Source organism: Littorina saxatilis, linkage group LG7 (genome assembly GCF_037325665.1).
Source record: "Littorina saxatilis isolate snail1 linkage group LG7, US_GU_Lsax_2.0, whole genome shotgun sequence".
Taxonomy (NCBI): Eukaryota; Metazoa; Mollusca; class Gastropoda; order Littorinimorpha; family Littorinidae; genus Littorina; species Littorina saxatilis.
Genome location: NC_090251.1, coordinates 41,181,361 through 41,197,971, shown reverse-complemented (window position 1 = coordinate 41,197,971; position 16,611 = coordinate 41,181,361). Strand labels below are relative to the sequence as shown.

General features: G+C 41.5%; 2 protein-coding genes across 5 annotated transcripts in view; one reads left to right on the top strand and one right to left on the bottom strand.

The window, feature by feature from the left end:
- Positions 1 to 1,858, bottom strand: part of LOC138971459 (HORMA domain-containing protein 1-like) — a 25,737-nt gene extending 23,879 nt beyond the window's left edge. Inside the window, exons 1-4 of one of the 4 annotated variants that reach the window (XM_070344191.1) lie at positions 1,753 to 1,858; positions 1,101 to 1,161; positions 575 to 719; positions 39 to 139 (exon numbers count right to left, since the gene is read on the bottom strand). In XM_070344191.1, coding sequence (XP_070200292.1) covers positions 39 to 139; positions 575 to 719; positions 1,101 to 1,145 — 291 coding nt within the window. In that variant the 5' untranslated portion in view covers positions 1,146 to 1,161; positions 1,753 to 1,858. Of the gene's footprint in view, positions 1 to 38; positions 140 to 574; positions 720 to 1,100; positions 1,196 to 1,752 lie in introns of all 4 variants that reach the window. The other 3 variants (XM_070344189.1, XM_070344188.1, XM_070344190.1) reach the window with 3 other exon arrangements.
- A 191-nt stretch (positions 1,859 to 2,049) lies between these two features.
- LOC138971460 (ropporin-1-like protein) lies at positions 2,050 to 10,095 on the top strand. The gene is made up of 6 exons (XM_070344193.1): positions 2,050 to 2,186; positions 3,766 to 3,912; positions 4,491 to 4,614; positions 6,381 to 6,542; positions 6,992 to 7,167; positions 9,152 to 10,095. Exons 2-6 carry the CDS (start codon positions 3,776 to 3,778, stop codon positions 9,216 to 9,218), a joined length of 666 nt encoding a protein of 221 aa, XP_070200294.1. The 5' UTR covers positions 2,050 to 2,186; positions 3,766 to 3,775; the 3' UTR covers positions 9,219 to 10,095.
- The last annotated feature ends 6,516 nt before the right edge of the window (positions 10,096 to 16,611 follow it).

Genomic DNA, 16,611 nt, shown 5'->3' with positions numbered 1-16,611 from the left:
AGAGAGAGAGAGAGAGAGAGAGAGAACAAAATTCCCACGTATTTCTTGTCCAGTGCATCGAAGCATCCTTTGACCCATTTGACGACTTGGGAAGCTCCAGGGTACGAGCTATCATCTCTTAATATCTTCAGATTCAAGTCTTCAAAATAAATGAAAATAGTAATATTTAAAAGACACATCCATAGTTTTTTTTCAGTTTTATAAACTAAAGGTTGCTGAGCTTAATACGGATGAGCATGTAGTTGAGACCAGTGTTTGTGCTTTAATAATCATCATACATTACATGTGTTGCTTATATCCAGTTCATTGTTAAAATTAAGATGCTTAAAAGATATTTGTTGCTTATATCCACAATCAAAAAACAAGAAAGGTAGGTTGTTGGAACGTTTGTTATTGTTGTTTAAAATCATATTTTTTTGTTGTCTATATTTTTAACCTGCGTGCGTGCGTGCGCGGTGCGTGCATGCGTGCGTGCGTGCGTGAGTGCGCGGTGCGTGCATGCGTGCGTGCGTGTGTCTGTGGAAACGGAACTCTTTTTTAAAACTGCTGAGGCTAAGTGTAATTTAAGAAATACCTCCAAGACATCTGTCACCATAGGCCCTCTCGGGGAAAATAGCTCTGAGGTAGGTGATATTTGAAATGGCCACTGCAAGAAGTTTCTTGGCAAACAAGGCAGACTGCTGTTCTGTCACTTGTTCCACTGGGAACATTGATGCCCACTGGGGAAGAAAAAAAAACCCGAGTCAAACTCGATAAGAAATACTTTTCCCGTATTTTGATATATATATATATATATCTATTCAAGATTCTCACTTTAAAAGATGTGGAGAAAATAACGAAGCAAACAATTTGTAGATAATAAAAGACTTGTCTAGAAATGCTGGTTAATTTAACTCACCTTTTTTAAGCTAAACACATCAACGAATATTAGACAAAATGTTGAATCAGTGAAAGTGTAAAAGTTGCCTGGGTGATCGAAGTCAACCTGCCTCACAACCACTTACTTTATGTAACCTTAGGTTATTGAGAGCTCATAGATCACAACAATACGAGGGAAATGAATGTGGTGACATAGTATATACTTGAGCCTGGGTACTCACGGTTCCAGTCTTTTCTTCAGGGCGCACCATTTGTGACGTTGCCATTCTGGTTATTTGTTGTCTGCAATGATTGGGGAGTAGTGATGTTTAGAATACTGGCAGAAAAAAACGAAGACCCAAATGACAAAATAAAGCACACACTAAATAAAAATAGCCGGTTGGTTCTGGTCGCATTGGGCAATTTCTTGACTGAATGGGTTTAAAATGTAAGAAAAAGTAAGATGACGCAGAAAACCAACTTAATCAGTAAATGTCAGAAGAACCAATAGGGATGAAAGTCGGAAAGTCATTTGTGCGGCCGCCACTCACACTCACAGATACACGGTTAGGCTACAGTCAGGTGTTTTTTTCAGTCGGGATGTGTACAAATTACAATATTAAATTTTTTTTGTAAAAAGGACCAAAAAAGGCAACTTTTCAATGAATATTCTGTGCAATTATATATCGACAAATCATCACTTCTACTTCATGTTACAGTGTGCATTTTCAAGTGTATACATCATCATGCCCATCACACTTTCATATGTACGCAAGCCGTGAGTTTTAACGTGAAACTGATGAGAAGAAGAAATATAACTGCATGTTTTCAAACGCTTTACACCAATAATAGGCATCATACTCATTAGACAGGAATGATAATAACAGAACCTACTTTTGTTTCGAGGCTGGGCTGCTTTCCTTCGTTGATTCTATCTCATACTATCCGTATACCATTTATTTTCGTCTGCAGCCTTGATAGCAGACGACAACAGTAGAATGACGTCATTATAAGGGAGGTAATTTTCACAACTTGCTGTGAAACTAAAGAATATTTTCACAGACAAAGTGCTTAAAATTGATGAGAACAGTTGCTTAGGATGTCAGAGACTCATCTCTCCTACAAAGGAACAAAGTTAACAAAAGAAAAAGAACAAAACCTTACTATTTCTAAACAGCCATGATTAGCCGGAAATGCTTTAGTCCACTTCCTGCGACTGCGCAGTCGTTGCTACCAACAACCATCGGTAACAGCAGAAGGAGCAGAGTCTGTCCTTGTTTGCCGTGATTTGACTACTTTTCTTGTCAACGGAGGACATAATTCAGAATGTAGGTTGATCATATGATTATACTTCATGTTGTACTCGTAGTTGTTGTGGGAACTGTGCTTGTAATTTGTCGATGCCTGATTCATCCTGACCTGCACCTCAAAATGTCAGAACGTTGAGTCAGTCAACTACTCAGTCTGGCTGCTGCAAGTCAGCTGTTCGTGCATATCATTATCTGGTACTACACTTTGTCAAGAATCTTCTTACTTTATTTAACTTCAAAAAGCAGAACATGATTATAGCCACCACTCAATGTTCGAACTAGAATGTTTGTTAGAAGAAACCCAACTTTGGAACTGCAGAGTGCAGTTCAATAACAAGAAGTGCAACAGTGTCAGTTGTTTAAAGGGTTATTCCCACATGTGCTTTATACTTTCCTTGTGTGTGTTTTGTAACACCTGAGTAATTATATTACAATGAAAGCAAAGATTAGTTTTATGTCTACTGTGTGCCTGCTCAAGATTCCAAACATTCTCCAGTAAACAAAACTCAGTTGTGTGCACTGGGGTTTTCTGATTCAAGTGCTCCGACTCTTTACTTGAATGGACATGTTTGTTAGTCAGTTCAGGGGTTTTAGGGCAAAAGAGAAAGTATCGTTGTTACTGTTTTTGTGTGTGTTAATTTGACCCAAAACAGCTAGTGACCAGGTTTGCTAGTAAGATGTTAGACAGTATACATGCTGCTTATGCTTCCGTTTTGTCTGCTGGTTTTTATCCATTGTGTGAATTGTGACATCAGTATGATGGATATCATCTTTATCCCAGCGAAGCTGGAGGTATCCCACGAACGCTATACTGTAATCGACTTGAGAAATTTTCATGTCGATAATACATGATAAAGAAGGATTCGTTGTGCCCGATCAGGGGCTACAGTTGGAGATGGAAGTTCACCAAAAATTGGGAACATACTAACTAAAATACGGTGGGTGACATGGGCGCCCCCATTTTTTTTAGCAAACACCACCCAAGGCAGCTTTGGCCGGGTAGAAATTCCGTAGTTTCTAAGTCTATGGATAAAGATCGCGTAAGAAAATGACGTAAAAGGCTTTGACGTCATTTAATGCATCATGGCGTCATGCCTCCCTGCATTCTTTTTCTCTCGCGCGGTGTGTGTGTGTGTGTGCATTTTGGGCACATGTGTTAGTGTTACTGTTAGTGTGTGTATGTGTGTGTGTGTGTGCGCGCGTGTCTGGGGGTATGCGTCTGGGGGTATGCAGTGCCTTGGCATTGCACTTCTACTTAATTTAGGGTTAGCTTTTAAATTATTTAAAATCAATGTTTCCCTAATACTGTAGTGTAAGTCCAAAATGGTAAAGGTATAGGGTCGTCATCAAAGCAGATGAACATGAACCTCACCATTCTAATTTTCTTTTTCTCACATTTCCTTTCGGGCAAGATTGGAATGACTTCCGCATCAAGGGTTATTATCTGTTACTGAACGATGCATCAATGATGCATGTGTGCTCTTCAATGATTAGGAGGCTGTGCTGTGCAAACTGCTATTTGTGTATTACAAACACAAAATGTTTGAACGGAACAATTGTTAACATGCAGCTGCTAATCTGCCCTTGTCTGTTTCAGAACTATCATCATGCCTACCAATCCTGATGAGCCCTACTACTGCTCTCAGCAGATCAACATTCCTCCAGAGTTGATGGATATTCTGAAGCAGTTCACAAAAGCTGCCATCCGTACACAACCAAAAGATGTTCTTGCCTGGTCTGCAGCGTAAGTAAAAATGGATATTAAAGTTTAAAGAGAGGTCCCCGTAATTGTACAGATACCAGAATAGCTGCCCTGTTGTCGCAAATGCAACAGTTCTCTCTGTGTCTCTTGACATGTATACTCAAACATTTTTTCACTGAATTTCATACTCGGACACTAAGCATGGCATGACAATCTACTTACAAAATATGTTTTACCCCCTATGCTGTCTGTAGTACGTTAGCTGATGTCCTGTGTTAACTGCGCTTCACATGCATCAAACCATTTTCTTTATAGAAAAAAAAAACCCAACAACAAACAACAACACAAGGACACACTGTTAGTTGTTAATACAGGTGAATAAAGGTTATGCTTTGTATACACATATTTTCTGGCAGTGAAGAGGTTAAAAAAGTAAGTTTAACACGTACACTGCTTGTTATTGTGTGACATGCGCGCATGTGCACATGTGTGTATCATATATATATATCAATCAGTGTGTAGCGTATGCCTGTAGGTATTTCTTAGTTGGTCCCAGAGGAGGAATGCTTTGATTATCAATTTGATATCCATTCAGTAACTCTTGTTCTCTCTCCTAACAGCTACTTCCGTGCAATGGCAAAGGGTGAAATGCCACCAGTGAAGGAGAGGCTGGAGATGCCAGTGGCCACACAGAAAACAGACACCGGGCTGACTCCTGGTCTTCTCAAGGTCCTCAACAAACAGGTCAGACATTCTCACCAATATGTCGCTGTTATAAGGCCTTCATATTTGAGCCCTAACTTTACTTCGCAATGGCTTTGCGATGTGTTTTTACGAAAAATTCAGGGACAAAGCTTCGTGCAGCGACCTTCGTGAAGTAGACTTTGTGAAGTCCAATTCGCCCAATTAATATCAGAGTTTAGAGATGAGTTACCTGACCTGTGGGGTCTGTCCCTTTGTTTTGTACATTGTCTTTTATTGTGTATCATTTCATGCTTCATGAAGGTGCAGGCATACAGCTAAGACACTGACAATAAGAAACAAGTTGCGTAAGGCGAAATTACTACATTTAGTCAAGCTGTGGAACTCACAGAATGAAACTGAACATAGTCCGCCGCTAGTGCAAAAGGCAGTGAAAGTGACGAGCCTGTTTGGCGCGGTAGCGGTTGCGCTGTGCTTCATAGCACGCTTTACTGTACCTCTCTTCGTTTTAAGTTTCTGAGCGTGTTTTTAATCCAAACATATCATATCTATATGTTTTTGGAATCAGGAACCGACAAGGAATAAGATGAAATTGTTTTTAAATCGATTTCGGAAATTTAATTTTGATCATAACTTTTATATTTTTAATTTTCAGAGCTTGTTTTTAATCCAAATATAACATATTTATATGTTTTTGGAATCAGAACATGATAAAGAATAAGATGAACGTAATTTTGGATCGTTTTATAAAAAAAAATATTTTTTTTAAATGTTCAGATTTTTAATGACCAAAGTCATCAATTAATTTTTAAACCACCAAGCTGAAATGCAATACCGAAGTCCGGCCTTCGTCGAAGATTGCTTCGCCAAAATTTCAATCAATTTGATTGAAAAATGAGGGTGTGACAGTGCCGCCTCAACTTTTACAAAAAGCCGGATATGACGTCATCAAAGACATTTTTCGAAAAAAGAAAAAAACGTCCGGGGATATCATTCCCAGGAACTCTCATGTAAAATTTCATAAAGATTGGTCCAGTAGTTTAGTCTGAATCGCTCTACACACACACACGCACAGACAGACAGACAGACACACACACACATACACCACACCCTCGTCTCGATTCCCCCTCTACGTTAAAACATTTAGTCAAAACTTGACTAAATGTCAAAATACATGCAAAAATAGGCATGCAGGTTTGAAGGCGGAGAAAGATGGTTTATATCTATGAGTACTTAGAACCATGGATGTATTTATTTTGAACAGCTTTAGTCATTCCTTTTGCCTTCAGCCACCTTGAGGTTGACCACTGCATACTCAGAAAAAACACTTTATTTTTTTTTTAATCTCATACAATGTAATTATTTGTATGTCTGTTCACCCCAAAGACCATAACTTCTACGTACTTGTGAATGTTTCATGTTGGGTCAAATAAAATGTTTAATTAACTACTTACATTTTATTTATTTTTATGTTTTTATTCTGTAGTTATTCAGCATCATTAAACATTCTGGCAGCCTAGGTTCCATACATGTAAAACCATTAGATTAACAAGTATAAAATAATAATGACCGTACTGTATTACCTTGTTACTGTTACTGTGGAAACGTAAAAGAAAGTAAGTAACAATAAAATCTCTGAAATTAAATGGTATGTGATCTTAAAGCAGCATTGATACTAAGCAGTATCTACTGTACCATGACAGTGAAAACTTTACTATCGGTACAATATATTTATCTCACCTTTGCCTTATTTCAAACACTCACAAAATAGATCAGTTAAGTATGGCATTATCAATTTTCTATTTCAGCTGGGCCCCAAGAAGACTGTGGGTTTGAACTTGATCGAAGAGAAGTGGCTAGACCTGGCGTTGCCCAAGGAGCAGTTTGATGACCTTGTGCGCGTGGGCAGCTTCAGTGGGCAGGTGGAGTGGAACAGATTCTTCGCTTTGGCAGCATCAGCCTTAGGAGATGTGAGTACAGTGTGTAGAGCTCCAGGTGTGTGTATGTTTGTGATTGTGCGTTTGTGTGTGTGTGTGTGTGTGTTATGCGTTTGTGTGTGTGTGTATGTTTGTGATTGTGTGTGTGTGTGTGTGTGTGTGTGTGTGAGTGTCTGTGTGTGTGTGAGAGTGTGTGTGCGGGCTTGCTTTGCTTGCCATTACTTACTGGCCTCCTTTCCTTTAAAATCCGGTTTCAGCGTAACGGGTGAAGCTGCAAGCTGTATTTCTCCTGTAACGTGTGAATATGCATCAAGATTATTCATCCTAACCCTTGTTCATGTATTTTTGGAGCAAATCAGATATAGTGTCTGCTAATGAGCATGGCTTGTGAATATCATGAATTAACAGTCTCTTAAATTTGAAATACTGCATTGCATATAACCTCCATTTATTATTAATTTTCTGTTGTATGTACATGACAGAACATCACAGACGCTATGAAGGTGATATGCGAGATCCTGACAGCGGACCCTGAAGGGGGGCCTGCACGAGTTCGGTTCCCACTCTTCAAAGACCTCTACCAGTACCTGGCCAAGATTGATGGGGAAATCTCTCAGCAGCAAATCAATGATGTCTTCAACCACCTACAGTATGATGTGTAAGTTTGCTCATAGATGTGTACATAGCCAACTTGCACAATAGCCCCGCTTGATTAGCTCTTCTGTGCGAAAGAGAAGGACAGACCTGTTTACCAGTACGATTTGGGCGTATTTTGTACGCCAAATTATTATCGGTACGCAAATACGCGACACACGCACAAACTACGCATAAGAAAAAGTCTAGAATACGTTTTCCGGTGTTGGTGTGCTGATTACGGGATGGTACAACTGATACCGGTTTCGGTCGAAGGGAGATAACCATGACAGCGAGTCTTCAGCTGTGGAAACCTTGTTCAGTTGTTGGCACGTGCGATCGTCTGGACAATCGTGGCAAAAAGAAGCGGTAAAATGTGTCAGTTTCGGATGACTGTACCAAGTCTAAACAGCAGAAGCAGCAGATTTTCTTGGAGAAATATAAGAAAGAGCCAGGAATTGTGGAGTCTACTATGGGAAAAAGTCATGCACACTGCAAGTATTGTAAATCAGATTTCTCCGTTGCCCATGCTGGGAAATATGACATCGAACGACACTGCGGCATTTCCAAAACTCACCCGGACAAGGTTGCTGCAAAGAAATCCGCTGAAAGCTGCCAAGGAATTATGAAGTTCATTCCCGCAAAGCAAATCCTGCCAGAAGAAAAGGCTGTAGTCCGTGCTGAAGCAATGTTTTCTGAGATGATTGTAAAAATGAACTTGCCACTGTCAACCGCAGATGTTATTTCACGAACTTCATCTTTTCATTATCAATCTGTTTGGAAGACACTGGTTATAATGCTATAAACTGACAGGTAAATAAAATTGTTTTATCCCTGTTGTATTGGAAGGAGTTAAATTCTGAAGGTGTTCACAAGACATGCTATTCTTACACAAACACGTTTGCACCCACGCGTACATTTTCCCTAGCCCATGTGGCTTTGCTTGCAAAGTACACCATCTTTTTGAAAAATACACTCAACTTTTTGGAAAAGTACTCTTGCCTCGGGTTTAGGGTAAACAGGTCTGGAAGGAAGATTCACTTCCGTGCGGTCTTTTTTTTGCTCTCAAAAGTTATCGTTCCTTCTATACATACGCTATTTACAGTTACTGATCTAAAGTAAATGGCTACCGCGAGTGGGAATTTTCGTGCGATTGCAAGTACCAAAGTTGCAAAATTACATCAAAGAAAGAAAAATACAATATCCAGGATACAAGAAACCGAAGCTGATAAAGTTATTGAACAGACAACGGCCTCGGGATGGCACGTAATTTTGACGTCGAAGAGAATTCAGCCATCGCTTCACAAGTGTTCTCTGGCTTGTGTACGGGCCATGCTTGGGTACTTTGAACGAACTTTAGGATTATTCTTGCGGCTATCATTGCTGCAGCCAACTGCTGCACAGTGCAAATTCACCATTTTCAAGGCGAAGTGTCTGAACTGAAACGCTATCTCTCACAGAGCTATCAAAACATGCCCGCATTTTTTGGCAGATCTCGCAAGGCCATGCAAGGTATTGCAGATTTTTCGCGTGGCTTCGCGGCGCTGGCTGATAGGGCAAGTCGCCTATTGAGGCGTGTCAACATTTATGTTGTCAGTTTATTTAAGTAGAGTTTTTGGTAGTTTCAAAAAAGAAAGAAATATTCAAGTCTGTACCTTGTTTTACAGAGAGGAGAACATATACATGAGAAAAACAGCAAACATGATGTTATTGAAACTTGAGAAAAAAAAAAGAAGATTTCTTTGATTTTCTCAAGATCCAGAAGCAAAGTCAGATCGAGGGATTAAATTGTACAAACCAAAGCAAAATGACAGAGCGTGTCAAGCTAATTTAGATGTGTGTGAATGATGTATTCTAAGCACACACAAAATAAAAAATGTAAAAGAAAAGAATGTGACATTTGCCTTGATTTCTGTGATTGACCCAAATAGCTGTTTTGACCATTTGAAATGGTTACTTTTCTCCAAGAAAGGAAAACTAAGACTTTACATTGTTGAATATGTTCGCAGAGACAAACAAGAAGGATTTGTGATGCCTCGAAACTTCCTCAGCCCAGAATGCCCTCAGCTCTCATAAATCTTCATCTCAACCTGGCCGTCATCAGCATCGCCGATCGGGATCTTGACCTTGCCGTGAATCCCACCGTCATGTTCATACGCTCTTACTCATCCTCATGCTCGTGGACATTGTTTCTTCTCGGTCAGTCTGTGCAATGCTTGCAGAAAACCAGTATTGTGGGGGGTGGGAAAACAAAGGGAAAGGGTGCATGGAGCAGGTGGGATTAAGTGGGCTTTAGGGTATGGGGGTTGGTATGGAAGTGGAAGGGAAGGGAAGTTCTAACAGATTTCATAAGTTAATGTGAACAACTTTTCTTTTTATTCATCTGTTCTTGCAGAAGGCTGGTAAAAACAGAGAACTGTGCTTTGCAACATAAGTGGTACTGTACATACCACTATGTACCGGCTCATTTGACACACATTTATAGGGGCATAAATAGGGGGGAAGTTGGTGTGGGTGGGTGCGTTTTACTGGCATGAATACACTGGAAGAGGTACAAGTTGAAAGGATACACGCATGTAGGAACAGAGTAAACTGCACTTCGTGGTATGAAATGTACACATGTGAACTTTCGAATGTGATAAAGTGCTGTAAATGTTGCTTCTTGAGTTTAGTTCTTCTGATGGCTTTTCTGTGTTTATGCTTTCAACCATTTTCAATCTAAAGACAGTGCCTGGTTGGCTTTGTTTAAAAACCAAAGATAAATCAGGTTGAGAAAAAACACTAAACCTTTTGCAAATTATTTTAAAATGTTTGTCAAAACTATTTTACCAGATCCGTCCAACTCCAAGCATTGTTCTTGATTGGGGTTTTTTCAGGTGACTTTCACTATGATATTTTATTTTCTGTGATATTTGTACCAGCAAACTTTGTAAATAAAAAGTACAAAAGAGAATGCTGTTTGTAGAACGTTTTGTGAAATAGTGGACAGGTGCTAAAAGCAATACTCTCTTTCTTTCTCTCTTTACACACACACACGCACACACACACACACACACACACATGCAGCCACACACACACACACACACACACACACACATGCACACACACACACACACACACACACACACACACACACACACACATGCAGCCACACACACACACACACACGCACACACACACACACACACACACGCACACACACACACACACACACACATGCAGCCACACACACACACACACACACACACACACACACACACAAACGCATGCAGCCACACACACACACACACACACATGCAGCCACACACACACACACACACACACACATGCAGCCACACACACACACACACACACACACACACACATGCAGCCATACAAAGAATTAAACTACATATACGTTAGTTGTTATCAAACTCTCCCGACAGTGTGTGTGTCACACATATGCACACAAGCACAAACGAAATATCTGAAACGCACGTACGTGTAGCCATACACATATATATCCCCATTCTTGTTTTTTTCCACATCTACCCCCACCCCCAAACTCTCTCAAATCAAAGGAGACAACCCTTAGTTCATCTGCACAAACATCATGTTAAAGGGACTAATAACATGTTCCAGCCATCCAATACAACAAACGAGCAAGGAGGGAAAAAGTAAGATAGAGTGACGTCACTTCTGCAAGTCTCTGTGTTTAGAGAAGCAAAAAGAAGAAGGCGGAATCTTTTTACCTAGCGGATGGCGGAGAGGGTAAAGGAGACTAATTCTTGCCACCACAGTGGCAGCTACTGTCTACTGGAAATCAATCACTACCGATCCAGAAAACTGGCCCCCCGGGACGCGGGACAGGGAAAATGGTCACTTGCGGACCCTCAAGTCTTGGGACTACGTGGAGATGTTCTTTTCTGTTACTATTCTTGTCAGTCCTCTCTCCCGTCTACGCCCTACGGCGTGCAATGAAGTAGAAGAGGTTGGTTGGGTATTTTCATGTCACAGTTTCACATTTCTCTGTTGTTGGTGATTGTTTGGCGGCTGTCGTTGTTGTTGTTGTTGTTGTTGTTGTTGTTGGTGATGTTGTTGTTCGTCTTGTTGTTGTTGTTGTCGTCGTCGTCGTTGTTGTTGCTGTTGTTGTTGCAGCGAAGTGTTGTACTCCTCCGCCTCTCCAAAATGCTTTCCCCTTAACCTTTTGTCCTGATTGTGTCCTCTTTTGTTAGTCTGGCATGTAAGCTTCTTCGGTCCCTTACATTCGTCCTGCCAGAAGTCTGGCATCGGTGATTGTGTTGTCTTTGATGTTCCCCTCCTACACCACCCCCTTTCACCCTTTTGCTTACCTAGGATACCTACTCCCCTCACGGTGTGTGTGTGTGTGTGTGTGTGTGTCTGTGTGTGTTATATGAAGTCTTATATCGCGCGCGTATCTCCAGACTCGGACTCAAGGCGCAGGGGTCTATTTATGCCGTGTGAGATGGAATTTTTTACACAATACATCACGCATTCACATCGACCAGCAGATCGCAGCCATTTCGGCGCATATCCTACTTTTCACGGCCTATTATTCCAAGTCACACGGGTATTTTGGTGGACATTTTTTTTTATCTATGCCCATACAATTTTGCCAGGAAAGACCCTTTTGTCAATCGTGGGATCTTTAACGTGCACACCCCAATGTAGTGTACACGAAGGGACCTCGGTTTTTCGTCTCATTCGAAAGATCAGCACTTGAACCCACCACCTAGGAAAGGGGGGAGAAAATTGCTAACGCCCTGACCCAGGGTCGAACTCGCAACCTTAAGTGCGTTACCACTCGGCCACCCAGTCCCAGTGTGTGTGTGTGTGTGTGTCTGTGTGTGTGTGTGTGTGTGTGTCTGTGTGTGTGTGTGTGTGTGTGTCTGTGTGTGCGCATCAGTGCGCGCGCGTGTGTTTGTCTGTCTGGTTGTCGGTTTATTACTTAACATTGAACTTCTGTCTGTCTGTCTGTCTGTATGTCTGTCAGTGAAGTTAGTGTAATGCTGGAAATTAGGGTTTCCCTTCCGTCAGGCTCTCCTCAGCAGGAGACGTCTTCGCACGCCGCTGTGTTCTTGACGAAAAGTCGTCTGGAGCGGTCAGCAGCACAGTGATTGAAACCAATAAATCTCACGGGTCTGAAAGTGCTTCCTTGTTATTGTTGTTGTCTGCACCGGCCAGGATTCTTTTGGGGAATATAGAAGACTTGAAACTTTGCAAGCAGACGACTGACTTTTTGGTTGTCTGACACTTGAGCAGCGCATGGTCATTTCTTTTGGACGTTAGGTAGAACTCAGTGAAGGAGGGAGAAACACCTTCACATGATCTGGGGGAAGGGGAGGGGCGGCAGGAATAATTAAAGGGGCTGAGGGGGGGGGGTTGTGGTGGTGGTGGTGGTGGGGGGGGGGGGGGGGTTGGGTGGTGGTGGATAAATCCAAACAACACAGCAAAGGTAAAATAGCGACGATCTTGTTTTTACTTAACGTCTTTAGCCAGGTGGCTCTGGAGCTTTATCGTTTTTAAAAGAAACTTAGTCTGAAATTGAACTTCTTAACACTTACTCGAAGGTCCTATCCTGGTATGACGAAGTGTCTTTAAAAAAACTACTACGAGGCGAAGTGGATCAAGCCAATTACCCTACATGAATCATCATTTTTACCATGCAACCTTATCACTTAGTTAGCTCCCGCAACACGTAATCCCGCCCCCCCCCCCCCCCCCCCCCCCCCCCCCCTCACCTCATGGTTTTATTATGATTTATCGTATAACCAATCATGTCCCAAATATACCTATGATGCCTCCGAGGACGTTAAACTGGAATAGTCAGTCAGAAGGGAATCTCAAAGAAAGATCAGCTGTCAAAAACAATTGCGCAGGCCGAATCGGGTTTGCAGATCATTCCGAGAAGCGATGACTTGAACGCCTCTGCTTACCCTGTACCTATAAGGAACAGGCAACACTGAATTACTCGTTACACTAACTCAGATAAAATTCTAAAGACCGCACTGTCAGAATTGACGTAGGTTTCCTCGTGTAAACCATCACGGACTGCATCATTGATCTATTTTAGCTTTTACAATCAGGCCAAATAAAAATATATGTTGGTTTAGGGTAACCCGATCGACCCTATTTTTTCCCGCCGACCCTAAAACATTTTTTTTATTTCTAAAAAAAAACTAAAAACTTTGTGCACATTTTGCGAACCATACCGAGACTAAGGGAAGTAACCTCCTTTAAAATCGACTAATTTAAAAAAAAATAACATAAAAAAACCCGACCTACCGACCCTATCTTTTTTGGTCACGTTACCCTAAACCAACATATTATATCTTTGTTTGGCCTCAGCATCTTTCCCAACGGACACATACTAAAATCAACATCCTGATTACTTTGTAATGAAGTTATCTCGTAGATTGACATTGATGTATTGAGTCGTATAACATTTTTTAACCCTACACAGAAACTAGCCAGGCATAATTATCTGAAATGGTGAGAATAATCGTTTACATGGAAAAGATGGTACTTTTAACAGTACTAAGCTCTAGCAAAACAGAGTTAAAGAGATACATATTTTTCAGTTTTCATAAATTGTGTACCCACAAAGTCAACATTTCTATCACTTTAATTTTTATTTATTTTTTTTTTTTTAGAGCTTAGCCTATGGAACAAAACATCTATCAGAATGTCTAAAACATTTCTGCAACAGTTCAAGTCATTCTGGCGAATAGTTTTGAAAATTATCTTGTTATTCGTGAACTAACATGTTTCGATTCATCGCTTTGCTTATTTTTTTCAACTAATAATATTTACGAAGTCAATCTAAAAGGAATGTTTTTGTTGATCATCAGGGCCGGACTAGGCTAAGAGGACGGGGGGTTGGGGTTGCCAGTGGTGGTCCAGGGGGATGTTCCCCCTGGCGGGGTCAAGGGGTCAAATGGTCGCTCCTTGCATGAAGCGACAGTGTTTGCATAAAATAAACAATAATAAAAAAAAAATTAAATAAGTGAGGTACATGTTTAGGCTAGGGGGGGGGGGGGTTTGGGGGTTGCGCAACCCCCATAACCACCCCGGTAGGCCCTGATCATATACTATTATTCTACATACATTGAAGCAAATGCGCACCAACTTTTAACACAAACACAGTTCTGTTTCATGAATGTTGTGGTCAAATGCCTTGTAGAAATAAACGTTGTATTTTCATGGTACACAAGGTAGCTCCTAGCCTTAAACGTACATTTCTTTTCGTGTAGAGCATTATGTAAAGCCGCACAGATCCGTCAACGTATTTTACATGCGATAATTGATTGCTTGCATTTGGACACACACAACAAATTACACCTGGTTGTTTTTTTGGATGTTCCCCCGGACAATATTTGGAACTTTTTGAAAGAGATAAAGATTATTAAAAAGATTTTAATTACCGACTGTAACAGAATGTGAGTTTCAATGTACCTTCTTGTTTTTAAAGAGTTGGTCGAGATCGAAACAGAGAATAATTTCTTTTCTTCGTTCATGGGCTGAAACTCCCACGGCTTTTACGTGTATGACCGTTTTTACGCCGCCATTTAGGCAGCCATACGCCGCTTTCGGGGGAAGCATGCTGCGTATTTTCGTGTTTCTGTAACCCACCGACCTCTAACACGGATTGCAGGATCTTTTCCGTGCGCACTTGTGCTTGCGTGTACACACGAAGAGGGGGGAGGGGGGTAAGGCACTAGCAGGTCTGCACATAAGATGACCCGCAAAAATCTCCACCCTTAACTCACCAGGCGCGGCCGGGATTCGAACCCACGACCTTCCGCTTGGGAGGCCGTCGCCTTATCCACTAGACCATTGCCCCCGTCAAAAAACAGAGAATCAGATCGATGCTCAATCTTTCCCAGATGACCCCTCGGGTTCTCGAGACACGAAACCTCAACCAACCTGGGCTGCTTCAAGTGCAGTGTGGGAATTTTTAACGACGCACATCAGGATGTTGACAAGTGCTTAATGGAAAACTCTACCCAACAGAACTTACCATTCTGCTCAAGTGAACACAATACGAAACTCTTCCCAATAGAACTTACCATCCGACTCAAGTAAACGCAATACGAAACTCTTCCCGACAGAACTTACCATCCGACTCAAGTAAACGCAATACGCAATACTTGTTCCACTCCAAATTGTAATGATCACAAGCCTATTGCGAAAAAAACAATCTCTAAAAGAACACACCCTTTTTCTCAAAAACAGTACAAAAACTTAAGCTTCGCTATGTCCTCATTACCTTTTTGAAATCGCTCTAGAGTCGCTGAAACCAAGTTGGCGAAAAGTCTGCCCTGTGAACGGTCCCAACAGCGACTTGAAAACTCAGTTGAGCGCAGCTCGACTCCGCAGCGATAATTATGCAAGCGACTTGGAGCAGACTTTTAATATCGCGCTGAACGATTGGTTTGCTCTTGCCAGAAAACACCAAACCTACCGGGCAAACCTGAATGTGCAAGTCAGATACGAATCGTTGCTTGAAGTCGGAGCGTTCCCGCTGTTCAAACGGGTAGCGACTTGGTTCTGAAAAAAATCACTGGAAAGTTGGTGGAAAGTTGGTGGAAAGTTGGTTTTAAATCTACCATGTAAACAGCCCTTGACAAGGAAGTTACGGTGACGCTGACATGGGGTCATTGCATTCAAGTCGCCTGCAACAACGTTACCAAATCCCACAGAGCTATAGTTGCCTGTCGAATAACATCGAACAGGAATTTCTCGCTAAACGATCTGTCGCAGTGTGTCGTAAAATCCACCTACCGCGGCGCAATAAAATGCGACAAATAGCCAATCCAGAAGGAACATTTGGATGGGGACAAGCCCTTCGTGCAGAAACTCCCAATAAGAACCTACATGTCCCTTCCTTCTCCGGCAAAGCGCAAGAGGCAGAGTGTCGCTGTGTGTGTCCCTCGAGCTCTTTCCTGGTCCTGTCATTGATTGCAGTACTGTGCGGGGACAGGGCCACTGGGATGAACCCTCCTCTTGACACTCTCACGTCGGCACGGGCGACCCGTGATGGCCTAATTGCCGTTGACAGCATTTTCTTAGTCCTTCTTGGGCATGGGACCGTCTTATTCTCATGTTAAAACTGAAAGTGTTTTCAGGGTCCTTATTGGAACCGTCTCATTCTTATGTTGAAACTGAAAATGTTTTCACAGTCCTTATTGGAACCGTCTTATTCTCACGGTGAAATGACAGCATTTTTGCTTCCTTGGAATCCGGAGAGCATTTTCTAATTAGTCCTTGGAACTGTCTTCATTTTTATTTTGAAACTGACGGAATGTGTGTGTGTTTATTATTACTATTTGTGGTACCTACACTGTGTGTTCTTTTGCGGAATGTGACTGCAGCTTGTTTAGAGTACTTAATATTATAGTGAGTGAGATAAAAGCAACGTGTGCAGTTGTTTTTGTTGTGGTAAACTTCCGATTTCTTTTAATTTCAT